This window comes from Pteronotus mesoamericanus, unplaced genomic scaffold (genome assembly GCF_021234165.1).
Source record: "Pteronotus mesoamericanus isolate MK-2021 breed Mesoamerican mustached bat unplaced genomic scaffold, CSHL_Meso_final scaffold_174, whole genome shotgun sequence".
NCBI lineage: Eukaryota > Metazoa > Chordata > Mammalia > Chiroptera > Mormoopidae > Pteronotus > Pteronotus mesoamericanus.
In genome coordinates, this window is record NW_026555309.1 from 35,815,410 (window position 1) to 35,830,485 (window position 15,076).

At 39.9% G+C, this 15,076-nt stretch overlaps 1 protein-coding gene across 1 annotated transcript in view; it reads right to left on the minus strand.

Moving 5' to 3' along the window:
• The window catches only part of ATAD2 (ATPase family AAA domain containing 2), a 57,743-nt gene extending 49,801 nt beyond the window's left edge, over positions 1 to 7,942 (minus strand). The window contains exon 1 of the mRNA XM_054590089.1: positions 7,775 to 7,942. Within this exon, the coding sequence (XP_054446064.1) occupies positions 7,775 to 7,942 (168 nt within the window). The remainder of the gene's footprint in view (positions 1 to 7,774) is intronic.
• Positions 7,943 to 15,076: the final 7,134 nt, after the last annotated feature.

Genomic DNA, 15,076 nt, shown 5'->3' on the forward strand with positions numbered 1-15,076 from the left:
ACGATGACTGAATTCAAAGACTGCTTAGGTATGCATGTTAACCTGTTGTAAAAACCAGAGATTTATGTAACTATTTTTGCACAATAGTCTCTAAGTTAGTGGGCTACTTTATGAGCTACAGATTTCTGTCATAAACTATTTAAAAGTTCATATACACCCTTCACATAAGGGGCACTTTTACATTAGAAGAGAAAGCAGAAGTACCTAACAAGCCTATAGTCCAATGCCTTCCTACTCTGAAAATTGGTAATTTTAGAAAAATAGGCACTGTTTAAAAGAAGAAAAGAAAAGGTGCCCTGGCTGGAACCAGAGGCTCGCTGGTTGGATTCTCAGTCAGGGCACATGCCTGAGTTGTGGGCCAGGCCCCCACTAGGGGGCGCTCAAGAGACAGCAATATAGTGATGCTTCTACCTCTCCCTCCCTTCCCCAATAAATAAATAAATCCTTAAAAAAAAGTAAAAGGAAAGAAGAGACCAACCTTTTGCCTGCTCCCAACCGGCTTTCCCTTGTTATTTCTTCTGCTTTTTTTTAATGAGGACATTTTGTCTTTTAATTTTGCTTTGGGCAGAATATTTGATTGGTTCACAAGTAGTAAGATATGTATGCCACAAAAAATTTGTGTAAGAACTGGACAAGTACTTAATAAAATATTAAGTGATGTAAATGATTTATTAGCATTTTTTCAGTGTACTTTTATACAGGCGTGGTCAGCGTAGGTTTACAGTTGTAATACAGATAATAAAATACTTAATAAATAATACAAGGATAAACTGTCTCATGTACTCAACTACTTTTGCACACCCCTGTATTTAAGATTTAAAAAAAGATACCTACACTTTTAGGTAGGTGTTTTATTTTTAAAACAAACACTTACATCTTAGATGGGTGCAGTGTAACATAAGACTTTCCAAGGAAAATTTGAAGAAAATCTATTTCCAATTCTCAACTTCCACATATACTTTTTCTTAAAACTGATTTGCCTAAAAAGGCAACGTTAACATAGGCATCCTCTTTCATTTACCCAGGGTCCTATCTCTCACTCATTCTGAATCTTACTATTGTGTACTGTCTCAAGGCATTAACAAAACCTTCCTAAAGTCAAACAAAGAAAAACACTAGTGTAGGTGTTAAGAAATTGAATGAGTGAGCTAGGGAACAAAACCTTTACCTTGTTAAGTGGTTTCCAATTCTTGCTTTCAACAAAATTGAAAAGAGACCTAATTAAACTAAGAGACAATGGCAAATGATTTTTGGCACAAAAGCCAGAAAACCTGAATGGCACTGCTAAACAAAACTCCTTTCATTACTATCTACTTACTTAATACGAATGTTTTTCAGTGCTTAAAATTATTAAAACAATGGAACTGATGTCAAACACTGTCTTCAGCAATAAGATTTATTCACAGATACATAAATTGGGTGGGTAGGATTTCACATATGAACTCCTAAATAAATCTTACTTTTTATACTTACTCATTTTAATCAAAACAATGCTTTTGCTGCTTTGATCAGCTGAATATTAATAATTGTAATTCAATACACAGTGAGGAAATTTTTCAAATTTTGTATTAAAAGTATACTAATAAACAACTTTAAAGCATAAAAATAAATCAAGATAAAATGTTGATTAAGTGGGTCAAAATACGAACTGAAAGAGGGGGGAAAAAGAATCATGGTAAAATTTCTGACAGCTGAAAAAGCAGGTTCGTGTATTATTTTTGATGTTCCAAGACAGGTATCAAATTAAGTATGGTTTTTAGATTCCAGTGGATACTTGTAACATGTCTGATGTACTAGTTTTGTTTTGTAATGATAACAATAAAAGATGACAGAAATGATCTTTGTAACTCTTTAAAACCAACCGGGGTAGGGGAAACTTAGCAGCTTTAAAATGTATACTATAGAGCTAAAAAAAAAAAAAAAAAAAAATTAGGAACTCTCAGAAGAAAACAGTGAAATAAGCATTTTTGGCGACCATATTTGTCATAAAAGGACAAATACTGGAGGTTTCCTCTTATATGAGGCTTTTAGAGAAATTAAATTTATAGAGACAGAACACAGAATGGTGGATGCCAGAGGCTGAGAGAAGGGATGAATGAAAAGATAATGTTTAATGGATACTGAGCTTTAGCTTTTGAAGATGAAAAAATTTTGGAGATGGATGGTGGTGATGGCTGCAGAATAATGTGAATGTACCTAATGTTACAGAGCTGTATATTTTAAAAAGTGGTTAAAATGGTCAATTTTATGTCATCTATATTTTAATAAAAAGAAAATAAATGTTGCCATATTCTTGGAGATAAATTTTTAAAAAGCATGTCTCCATACGAAAAAAGGAAGTGGGTATTAAATACTGGGGGGAAAAAAATTCCTTGAGAAACTTGGAAGATATGTTAGAAGTGAATCTTTAATTTGTATAGTGAGTGGCTTAGTCCATCCTTCCTTAAATAAGCACTACACTTCAAGAAAGGCATCTTAACAGTGTGGAGAAAAAAAGACAAAACAGATTTTGGGGGAATCACCTACATAGAGGTACACACTGGGGAATTTTAAAATATCAATAACTTTCAAAAATGCTTTTTATAAAAGACATTATGTGAAATGAAATAAGCATTCAGATAACCTCCGTTAACCTTTTGGTATACAAAGCAGTCTTTTCCTATGCAAACATATTCATATAACTTTAAAATTAGCATAATACTATTTATGTTTTGTAACTTTTTTCTAGAAATATAAACATTTTCCTATGTTATAAAATATTATTCTAAAAATCTTTTAAAATGAATGGCTAGTAGTCTCCTTATTACATGAATCAATTTAACAAACTGCTTAATATATCACACATTTAGATTATCTGCAATTTTTGTGTCATAAATAGATCAATTATCCTGTATACATCTGATTTCTGAAGGAAACAGTTATTAAGTCAAAGTCACATTTTAATTCTCAAGAGGATAAGTTAAATGTCAACTCATAATAGTAATTAACATGGGATGATCAAAATGGGGACTTTCACTTTCTACTTTTTACATTTTACAACATGTACTACCAGAAAAAATTTCCTAAGAAGTAAATAACAAAGAGAACATGATCTGAAAATGAAACCTAGAAATGTAGTGTCCACATTTATTCTTTGGCTAAAACCTACTTAAATATTGGGAACACGGATAGTTTTTTAAAAGCGTTAAAAGAGGAAAAAACACATTGTTAGATTTTAAGTCTGCTATAATCTTGCAGAATGAGTACATTAGTTCAGGGAACATACAGTAACAGAATAACAAATTTTTTCCTAAGGTTCACACAACTGCATAATAGAAATATTCTAGTATGTTATGTTCCCACAGAAAACTAAGCTTATTACAGCTTTAAATTCATAACAAAAAATGTGTATAGGAGTAAACTGATTGAGTTAATTCAACATCAATTCAACAAATGAGGTTTATGTGAGATTAAAAAAAAGATTTTATTTGTTTTTTAGAGAAAGGAGGAGGGAGAAACAGAGGGAAAGAAACATTGATATGGGAGAAAAATATCAATCGACACCTTCTGCAAGACCCACAACCAGGGACTTGGCCTTCAACCCAGGCATGTGCCCTGACCTGCAACTGAACTGGCACGCTCCCAGTTCTTAGGCCTCACAGGCCAGTGCACAACCCACTGAGCCACATCAGCAGGTGGGATTTTTAAAATGATAGTTAAGACTGACATAAAATGTATTCATCCAGATTCTGGGGTCCTTGAAAGTTTGAACAGCAGCATATTCTGCTGTACAATGGTGTATTATATCCAGTATAGTTGTAATATCCCTCGTTAGCTTCATCCTTAAACATAGGTTTGGTCAATTTCTCACCATCAACTATTCCACGAGCTCCAACAATTTGATTTCTACCTCTATAACCTTTTCAGTGGATCTAAAACTATCTCCCAATAGCTAAACCCAATGGCCTCTGCTCTATTATACTGACTTCTATGGAGTTGATCACTCCTTTCTTTAAATGCTTTGATCCTTTGATTTACATGATACTCCTTTTTACATACTTCATCTTCATCTTATCCTTAAAATACAGCCACTGCTCCAGATCTTCTTAAATATCTTTTGTGTTTTTGCTATGTTTCTTTTCACCTTGAAAGATTCAACTATCACTTCTATACAGGTAAGTCCCAAACATAAGTCCCATACTGTGCCAATCTCTCACCAAATGCTTGCATATATTCCCAACAATCTACTGCTCATGCCTTTGGCTTACTACCTTTCTCTTCTGTATCTCAACAACTTTCAGGCCCGTTGCAATATTATTTGGCATTTTTCTCTCCATTCCTCCTAGTACCATCTTAATTTAGGCTTTAGTTTTCTCTCCTTTGGTCTACTGTGACAATGGCGTACTAATTAAGAGGCCCAGCTAACACAGATTGCCTAGGATTGATTCTTGATTTAGAGCTGTATAATCTGTATAAGATCTCTGTGCCTTAATTTTCATACTTGTAATGAGGTAATGGGCAAATTTTACTTTATAGGGCAAATTTGTATGTGTATATCATGTACCTTGCTTGGCATATAGCAAGTGCTATACAATTAATATTATCTTTTAACTGGTCTTCCAAACTCCAGATGTGTTGTCTATAATCCATGCTAAACTCTACCTCATGAGATTCCAGTTCTAAAAGTCCCAACTTCTAAACCTAAAATGAAGGGTCAGTCAAAACAAGTATGCTCTCAAATGCAGAGCAGCCATGTCAGCCAACTCAAGGGAACAACATTCATTGCCAAAACCTCCCTATCCATGCTTTGTGATACTTTACTAAGCTGTACTCTTTTCATTTTTCTGTGCTTGTGATATGCTTCAAGTTTTAAGAAACTCTCCCATATACTGTACATATCTTTGTTGACCTTCGAATATCTTTCCAGGCTTTTAAATAAATATACAATTAAAAAACCCATACCTTCTAGAAACTACAGCATGTTTTATTTTACCTAACAACATATAGAATAAAAGTGTATGTTAACACAACCCAAAAATAATGTACAATTATCACCAACAAACTCCTTACTATCCATCCTTAAGTGAGTTTTCAGCATCAGAAACAACCCTAAATTTAATCAATCAAAGAGCCCCAGACCTGTGAAGGCACAGAAATAGCCAATGGCCAGTTTAACCCTAGAGGAAGAGGAAACCAAAGGCGCATCCAAACTCATAAGGTTGGTAGGACACAAGTTAAAAACAAAAAACAAATTTAAAACAACAAAAAAATGTAGAGAATCCATACAAGTCAGGAGAATAAAAATCCTTAAGCCCAGTTGAGTGAGACCATATTCAAAATGTAGAATGCAGTTAATAAATTGGTGACAATAGGTACCTTCAAAACTTGAAGATAAGGTAAGCCTGAGATTAATGGGGGGAAAAAAAAATCCAAGTTAATGAATATGAATAAATTCAACCATCTTTAAAAGTCACCTACCCTAAGAAATGCTGTCAGAGACTGTGGTTAAATTAAGGAGGCTAAGAAATACAATTAGACCCAAATACAGTCAGGGTATTAACTTTCTGAAATACATGATAGATGGAAAAAAAATAAAATCAAGCTATAATTGAGTCAAATGTATTTAATATAAAGTTCCCAAATTAGAAAACAGTCCAATCACAAAGGTGTGTTTTGTATTGATATTGGTGTTCTCTGACAACATGAACACACTGCCCCTCAGGATTATCCATTTCTTTTGATCCAATCCCATGCTCACTAAGCAACCCTCTGATTATAATTTGGTCCACAAGGGATTTATAGAAGAGAGGAGTGCTGTGTCTCAAAAGATATACTCCCTCCTAGAAATCCAGGCATGTAAAAAAAATCCTTTCCAAGCTATAACATCCAGCTAGCTGAGTGCTAACTGCTCAATCACCACTTGCCACTGATAGGACATTTATGGCAAATAGTCTCTGTATATTGCTGTTAGGTCTCCTTTGCTAGACTAAGTTCTGTTCGAGCAAGGACAATCAACAACACATATAAGGGTGGAAAACAGAGGCCGATCAAGAACCTGTTTTAATAATCCAGGCCATCATGTCTTGAACCAGCTTGGCAACAACAGAGGAGCTCAGAAGAGGCTGGATTCTGAACATATTGTGAAAGCAGAACCAACAGAATTTGCCAATATAAAATGAGTGGCGTCAAGGATGACTCTCAAGTTTTTGGCCTGAGAAACTGGAAAGACAGGCCATTAACTAAAATTGACTGTGGTCTAAACCACAGTCAATTTAACAATGACTGAGCTCTAACTACACTATATGCCAAGTGTTCAGGTAATACCCTTATATACATGGTCACATTTAATTCTCATTACCCATGCGCTATCACCTTTTAACGTGTAGAAACCTGCTGATTATTGTTGAAATTAAAAACGAACAACTGTTTTAAGCACCCATGCTATTTAACCAGTATCCAATACATTACAGGCACAGGATCTAGAACTGTCCTTAAGATAAACGGTCAATCCATACCTACTGAAATAGTTAGTTTTTTGAACATAGTTTAATAGAGTGACTGAGTTCAGTGCAGAAGTGTCTGGTCTCCCCAGATCCCTACCAACTTCTGCACAAGACAGAGAACCCGAGCCTGAAAATCAGGAAATGGGATTTACAATCCATAATCACATTTTCAGAGCTCGAACAGGACTCTTCCGCTGCCCTCAGCAGAGCAGCAACTAGCAGGGGGCATGTGCAGCAGAACCTGCCTCCTCACCGGGGACAGCGATCACGGCCCCGCCACACGCACCTCCCCCGGCCTCGCACTCGGACCTCCCAGTTCCCACCCCCTCTCGGGTCGTTCCTCCCGCCCCCCTGCGACAGGACTGCTTCCTGCTGCCCGAACCGTGCCGGTGCGGCTGCCTCCAGCTCTGCAACCTTTCGTGAACGCCGTCCCCTCCACCTGTGACTCTTCCCACAGCTGGGGGGCTGGGACGCGGGGGAGGTTCCCTCCCTCCGAGGAGAAAGAAGCCCGTCTTCCCAGACCCGACCGCTCCACGCCCTCGGGCACTTCCCCCCCAGACACTGTGTGTAACTGCGGCACCAAGGAGCAGAACGGGGAGAAGGTTTTGGAGGCAGAGTCCAAGTTGCAGCGTGAGAGCTACGACGTTCCGGTTACCGCTTGAGTCCGTTTCTTCCCCTGCGGGATAAACAGGACTCCCCACGCTTCTGGGGCTGTTAGGAGGCTTGAGAGAGGCGGGCGCACGCGAAACGTTGGTCTCCATCCCCACGCATTATGCAACCTGGTATTTATTCACTGCGCTCCCGTTACGGAAACTCTCTGGATCGTAAATGGAGGTCAGGGAACCGGAATGACACTCCTTCTACCCCCCTGGTCCCCTAAAACGTTTCCTCCGCGTACAGTTAACAGTCAGGAAACGGGTCTCGCCCTGGGCTGAGGCGACCGGGTAGGTAAGTGCGTGCGGTGGGGGGCGGGGCAGCCTCCCGGACCCAGGCTGGCCCCTGCACCGCACCTCAGCTCCTCAGGGCTTCGGCTTCCTCTCGCGGAAAAGTAGGTAGTAACGGCTTGGCCGTTTTCCAGGCAGCCCGATCTCGCCCCCCGACCCACACCTCCACAGGCTCCGACCTTAAGCAGCCTTCCATTTTACCCGTCCTCGGCAACACTCCTCCTCACCGGCCCCCGCAGCTGTCACCCCGACTGCACCGCCCACCCCCAGGCCCCACCGGGGCAACGGGCCGCGAGTAGTCAGTCCCTCAGGCCAGGCCCAAGGGTCCCGCCCCAGACCAGTACTCACGCCCACGGCGGCCGCGGTGACGGCGGGCTGCTCCGCGGCGCGGGCCGAGCGGAGCCGCCTCCTGCCGATGTGCTCCAAGCTGAGGAACTCGTTAGACAGGTCCAGGGAGCTCGTGGCCGAAGCGGCGGAGTGGCTGTGCAGCTCTAGGCTGCTGCGGAGGACCACCATCTTCTCTGGTCTCTGGCCGCCGCGTCCGCGGCGCGAGACGGACCCAAGTGCCAGGTAGCGGTCGCTCAGGATCTTCCGCGCTCTGAATTCTGGCGCCACAAGCTCCGCCGCCGCTTTCTCAGCGCGCGCTCCTGGAATCCCTCCGCCGCCGGTCCCGCCCACGCCACCACCCTACCACAGCGGGCTTGAAACTTTACTCCTCGTTTGTACAGCGAAGGACTTCAGGCGAAGTTGAGGAAAACCCGCACCCGTAACGTTGAGGACCTCAGCGGACAGTGGCGAGAGAACGCTGACTTCTTCTTTTTACATAGTTCCGGCTCGCTGGACTCGGCGGAGGGAGACGGCGGGTAGTGGAGAGCAGTCCCGTTTGGAATTTTGGCGCGAGGATGTCAGAGGGGGAAGGGAGGCTCTCGCCCGCTCTGATTGGCTGGCGGGAGTCTGGCGGCCCCTCCCCGCCCCTTCAGACACCTGCCTTCTGCTTCCCCAGTGCAGGATTCAAATGCAAAATGTCGAGTCCTTGCCTGGAGGGGTAAAAAGCACTTGGCCTTTGTTGAATTTTGACTCTAATACCCGAGAGCTTTTTACTGGTATCTTACGCAAAACGAGTTCAAAAGAAAAGAAAGGGAGTTAAAAACGGAGGTTCTGTACCCAACACTGCCAGATCCCACCTATATGACCGAGCAAATTATTCGCCTTTCAATGTTCTCATCGTTAAATGAACTAATAATACCTAAAGTCTAAGGTATTGTTATACTTTAGAACCTTGTCTGCGCTTATAAATGTTTGTTACTGATATAGATTACCGGAAAACGGCTTTAAGATTGCAGCAGTTACTTGGCTACTTTGAAATAGATAACAACATGCTGAATGATAAGAATGTGAACGAGAAACAAAAACAAAAGCTATTTATTGATTTGGATAACTACATCGCCTTAACTCGACATTTATTAAATATTTATTGAGCATCTATTATGTGTCTGGGCACTATTCTAAGCACTGGGGATGCAGCAGAGAACAAAAAGCAAAAATGCTCTCATGGAACTTTAATTCTGGTGGAAGGAAGGTGGTGTCAGAGAAATGCAAAGCGCCAAAGGGGAAGGGAAGTGTGCAATTTTAAACAGGGTGATTAGGGAAGATCTCATCCAGAAGTATAAGCAAAGACTTAAAGGATATTGGGCAAGTCTGGGAGAAGAGAAGTGCAGGCAGAGGAAAGGGGAGGATAGGGAGGATAATGAGATCATAAAGGAGAGAGTCCCCAGAAGCAGATCCTGCAAGCGGTGGGCCTCAGCTGTAAGGTGTTTGTTGTTGTTTTGTTTGTGGGGTTTTTTTTTGTTTTTTTTTTTACTTTTTATTACAAGTGAGATGAAAGATATCACAGGATATTGAACAAAGGGGGCGACTTAGTCTGACTTTTTCAAAGAATCCCTCTGGCTGCTATGTGGAGAAGGCAATATTTGGGACATACTTATACTAAAAAAAATTTGCTGTTTATCTGAACTTCAATTTTAACATAGTGTCCTGAGTTTTTATTTGCTAAATTGGGCATCCCTAGTTAGGAGGCCACTGCAATTATGCAGGAAGGAGATGACTCTGACAGTGTGAGAGCAGCGAAGGTAATGAGAAATGGTCAGATTATGGGCATATTTGGAAGAAAGAGCCAACTGAATTTTCTGATTAATTGGATTTCTGCAAAACACAAAGAGAGGAGTCAAGAACGACTCCAATGTTTGTTGTTTGTTTGAGCTGATCGGAGATGAAACTACCCTTAGATGGAAAAGGTCATGGCTAAAGCAAGTTTGGAGGGAATATTAGGAATTCCTTTTGATACACATTGAAGATACAAACCTATTATATATTCTATACTTAAAATTTTGCCTTCTAAAAAGTTTTCAACACCTGAAACTAATACAAAATAAATATTGAATGTAAACTGTAATTGAAAAATAAAAAATTTAAATGCATATAAAATATTTACCACAGAATTATTCATAATGTCAAAAAACTGAAAAGAACTTGAATGCCCCTCAGTGAGGTCTCTTAGAAAGAATGCTACACAGCCAGTAAAAATTATGAAGTAACCCTGACCAGGGTGACTCGGTTGGTTGGGCATCATTCTGCAAAGTGAATGTAACTGTTCATTTAATTATTATATGGAAAATTATATATGTGCACAATGCATTGTAATCTTTAAGAAACTACAAAGGAATAGTATCATACAGTTTCATGTTTGGTTTTTTTTAAGTATATGTGTATATTTGCATTGGAAAAAAAACCTAGAAGGAACTACAACAAAATGTGAATGTGTAACCAAACGCAGGTCCAGCTGCCTGTGTCTACGAAAGCCAATGCTCGAGAGGCAGATGCTGATGTAAAAGGAAGTAGTTTATTTTCAGATGCCAGCCACCTGAAAGTTGGCCTCATGTGTCAAAGCCCATCTCCTGGGAAGATGGAGGACTCAGGTCAGTCCCAAAGCCCATCTCTCCCTGTCAGTGGAGGCAGAGGTTTTTATGAGGAGGGAGATGGGAACAGAACAAAGAGATAAAGGGAGGGGGTTGCCAAATTCTCTACATTCAGACTAGCACAGTCCACTTGGACAAGGCAAGCTATGATCCAGTGTGCAGCATCCTGGTTTAGTCATCATGGATTCAGATCATCCTGACTTCACATCATCCTGGCTCCATGCTTGAAGGTCAGCACATCTCCTGGAACTGGGATGCTTGAAGGTCAGAGCCTGTATCTTTTGAAACTAGTTTCTAAGATTCTTATACAATACAAACATGCTGTTCATCTACAAGCTACATATTGGTCAGAATTAGCACTTACAGAAACAATGTCTAAAGAATGCTAGGATTGGTTACAACTTCCCACTGTTACAATTTTCCACTGTTACAAATGGTTAATTTCTGCATGATAATATTGTAGTCGTTGTATAGTTTCTACTTTTCTCAATTTTTCTGATTTTTTTGCATAGAATATGTATTAATTTTAGAACAAAAGAAAGCTTTAAAATGATTGTTTACACAATATAAATGGAAGAGGAAAGAATGATATTTAAAGCCACATAGCCTACCCTTCTGACATGTTCACTTTTCTTAATGCATATTATACCTCAATAAAAATGTATAAAAAGAACTTCTACCCAAAAGGCAAATGCATTTGTGATTTTGTTAGATATTATCAAATCACTTCCATGGAAATTATAGTAGTCATTTTAGTTATTTTATAATAAGCAAAGAGATATTTCAGAACACTCATAGGCAGAGACAGCCAAAGGTTCTTTTTTTTTCTTGTTCTTTTATTCTGTCTCCCTCAATATTAAGAGTTACCACATTTGCTTCAGACTTAATTGGTACAGTGTATTGATTCGTGTACCTCTAAAGGATATGTCCAAGTTCCAAATTCTGGTACCTGTAAATAAATGTGACCTCATTTGGAAAAGGGTCTTCGCGATATAATTAAAGATCTTGAAATGAGATCAGCCTGGATTTAGAGTCTTAAGACTCCAATGATTAGTGTCTTAAGAAAAAAGAGGGAGATTTGATGCACAGACACTCAGAGACAGTCGTGTGAAGGTGGAAGCAGAAATTGGAGTTATACATTGATAAGCCAAGGAAGACCGAGGACTGCCAGCAACCACCAGAAGCTAGGAGGTGGGAATGGAACAGGTTCTCCCTCTGAGCCTCCGGAAGGAACCAGCCCTGCTGACATCTTGATTACGGGCTTTTGACCTCCTGAATTGAGAGAGAATTCATTTCTGTGTGCTTTTTTTTTTCTTCACCTGGTTTGGGGTAATTTGTTACAGCAGCCTTAGGAAACTTAAAGAGTTGGTCTGGAATTGGTCTTTGGCAGGTAATACTTCTTTCATTTTCCACTCTTTAGTTATTGCAGATAGGAGTGATCTGATTTAGGAAAAGAAGGGGGGGTAGAAACTGAGGTTCTTTTTCAAGCCCCTCGACTGTTTAAAGAGAATCAAGTGTTCTTACCTCAAGTGTGACAAGGAGGGCTGAAGTAAGAGTTAATCATAATTCCATTACCTCATTTGAGATGAGGTCATGGGTTGGTTGGTCCCTTTCTGGTTTTTTTTGGTAACAAAGTTAGAAAGTAAACATTAGTTTGCACAGGGATTTCTTTCAGAAATGTTGTAAATGTGGCCATACTTGAAGTTTATAGCTAATTTCCATGATTTTCCACAAAAGAGGGAAAATCATTAGTCAGCCTCCCCTAATAACACAGGCATGCACTGGCCCATGCGGAGGGCCCTGGGCTCTTGTCTCCTTCCCACCGCATTCCAAGGTGAGTAATACTACTAGTACGGTGCTCCAGCCCAGCCCAATACCTACCCCAGTGGTGAGGCTACTTTCCTCAGAACTCCCAGAGCTCATTTCTGCCTTAGCACTTTCTGCTTTATAATGAAACTATCCCTTTTAATACAGGAAAGTAGTAATCGGTTAAATGCAAATTAAAATAACAATGGGAATGTCAGTTTGTCGTCTATATTTTTGTTTTTTAATAATAATACTTAATGCAATATTGGGGTATAGGCTCATTTTTAAAAAGATGCAATATAGCAACATGTATCAAGAAACCTGGAAAATATTTAAAACTTTTGGCCCAGGAATTCCATCTCTAGGACTCCATCCTCATATGATAATCAGAGTCATGGACCAAGATTTATGTATGAAAATGTTGATTGCAGCTTTATTTATAATAGTAGGATCTGAAAACTAATGTGCAACAGCTGGGCAACAGTTAAGTGAGCAACAGTCTGTCCATGCAGTTCTTTATATTAATATTGATATATTTGATTTAATAAAAAATTTATTAAAAACTAATACATGAGAAAAATTCAAGCAGTACACAAACGTAAAAAACAAAAGGACAAGTTACTCTGTGTGATTGCTCTGAGGAAAAAGAAGTTTTCTCTTTCCATTGGGGTTGCCAAGCCTGGAAAATATGAATATGGGGCTCCCAGCAGCCATCACAGCAAGAAGTGAAGTCACCTGAGAAGGAAGCCAAGCACCAAGGAGCAGACTGACAAGGAAAGAAAGGAGGCCTGAGAGGTGAGTTCTGCTTCTGGTCCCTTGAGACCCTGGTTTCCGCAGCTCACCCTTTGTGAGAGCCACTTCAGCGTCTTTCCTGCTAAACCAGCTAATAAACAGTCTTTCTGCCTTGACTTTTAACTAAATGAGTAGATGAGTTATGGCTAAGAAAACTGGGTCAGCTGCTTTGTTGAAATCAAATTATATATTCTGTTTGTGCTATAATCCAATAATCAATGAATTCTTCCAACAACTTGAAATAAGGCCCATTTAGAATGAAATGGGCTTTGTGAAACCACTAAAGGCCCCTGAATAATTACCTTTCTTCATGGTCACAGACCATCCTGGGAATAGGCATTGAGTTCACCAGGTATAGAGTCTGGAACACATTTTTTTCTTTTGTGAAACTCAAAACAGCAAGTATTTATAGTTAGTCTTATGTCATTTCCTCCTAAATATTTCCTAAGATCCATAAGAGAGGCTTTGGAGTCATACTCTAAAGTGCTTTTGGTGTCCTGGGATATAACTCATCTGGGTCTGAAGATTTTTTTTAACCCATTTAAGGCAACTTGGGGCTTTCTACCACTGAATTTACCTTGACTTTAATCTCCTCTTACTGCTATTTTTCTTGTCCTTTACAGATTGAGGATCATCTTTGATGGAGCAAAACAGTTGTTGGCTATTTGTTTTTTTCTCAAAATAGACAACTATTTGATCCCAAGCAAGGGGATTTTTCTTCTAGCTTTTAATACTGAGCATTATAAATACCCTCTTCCAATAATAAAAAAACCCCCCTCCTTTTGTATTTAATCCTCGGTATTACATGCTGTAGACTTCCTGAATCTCCCCTTTCACATCGGTGCTCCTCTCTTTTAAAAGTATATAAAGTTCTTTAAAAATTATTTTTAGAGATAGGAAGAAACACTTATTTGTTGTTCCTTTTATTCATGCCTTCATCGGTTGTTTCTTGTATGTGCCCTGACCAGGGATCAAACCTGCAACCTTGGTATATCAGGACCACCCTCTAATGAACTGAGTTACCTGGCTGGGGATGTAGCCCATTGTTATACTTCCTTTTATTTGTCCCTTCTCCAAATCCCTGCCCTTTAACATTCTGATTTCTTTGGGTATTGGCTGTTTTGAGCGCATCTGTGATTTCTTCCTCATCTAGATCACTGGAGTTAGTAGGGCAGAATCTGTTTTTAAACACCTGTTACTCTGGGACTTTATCTCTCTTTATAATCTCTACTACGAAATATGAATTTTAAAATTATGATTTTTTTTTAATTTTAAAAGTAATTCCTTCTTATAAGATAGAGGTGAAAGCACATTATGGCAGACTGCTGGCCTTCCTCTCCATCATTTCTCCATTTTTTTTTTTTTGGCCCAGCCGCTCCAGATCACCTCCAGTGGGTGAACTAGCAAACTTCTCTGCTTTCTGGTGACCAAGCCACACTGTCGCTAATGAGGTCCAAACCCCTTACAAATTTTTCCTTCCCGAGTACTCTTCTGAGCCCTGAGTACCATGTAGTTTCCCTACATCTTAAAGTTACACTTTTAACAGTGAATTCTTGGCATTCAACTTCTCTTAAGCAAGGTAGAGAAGTGGGTAAAAGGGAGTGATCACCAACCAGTGGTATGGGGACACCTTGGGGGTCTGAGAGCCAGCAGGGGCAGAAGGCCTTCAAAATGTCTTAGGGGGAGTGGAGGGACTCAGGAAAGGGGAAGTTAGAGAAAGGACAGACTGCTCAGTGTGCGATCCTGCCAGCCACAGGTGTGTGTAGGTCATGAAGGGCTTGCTGAAGGGGTACGGGCAGGCTACTGCCTGCGGCCTCCCTGGACTCTGGTTTCTGTGGCAAGAGAGCTGCAGAAAGGTCATTGCCAAGCTAAAGCTGCAAGGTCACAGAAGGACCACGTTTGGGCCTCTGGCTGGATGTTTTCATGACCACACTCAAAACCCTTTTTTTCCAACTGATTTTTTTTCTGGAAAAATGAATTTTATTTTTTTTTAAACTTTAATTTTATTTTTCAACTATAGTTTACATTCAATATTATTTTGTATTAGTTTCAGGTGTACAGCATAGTGGTTAGACAA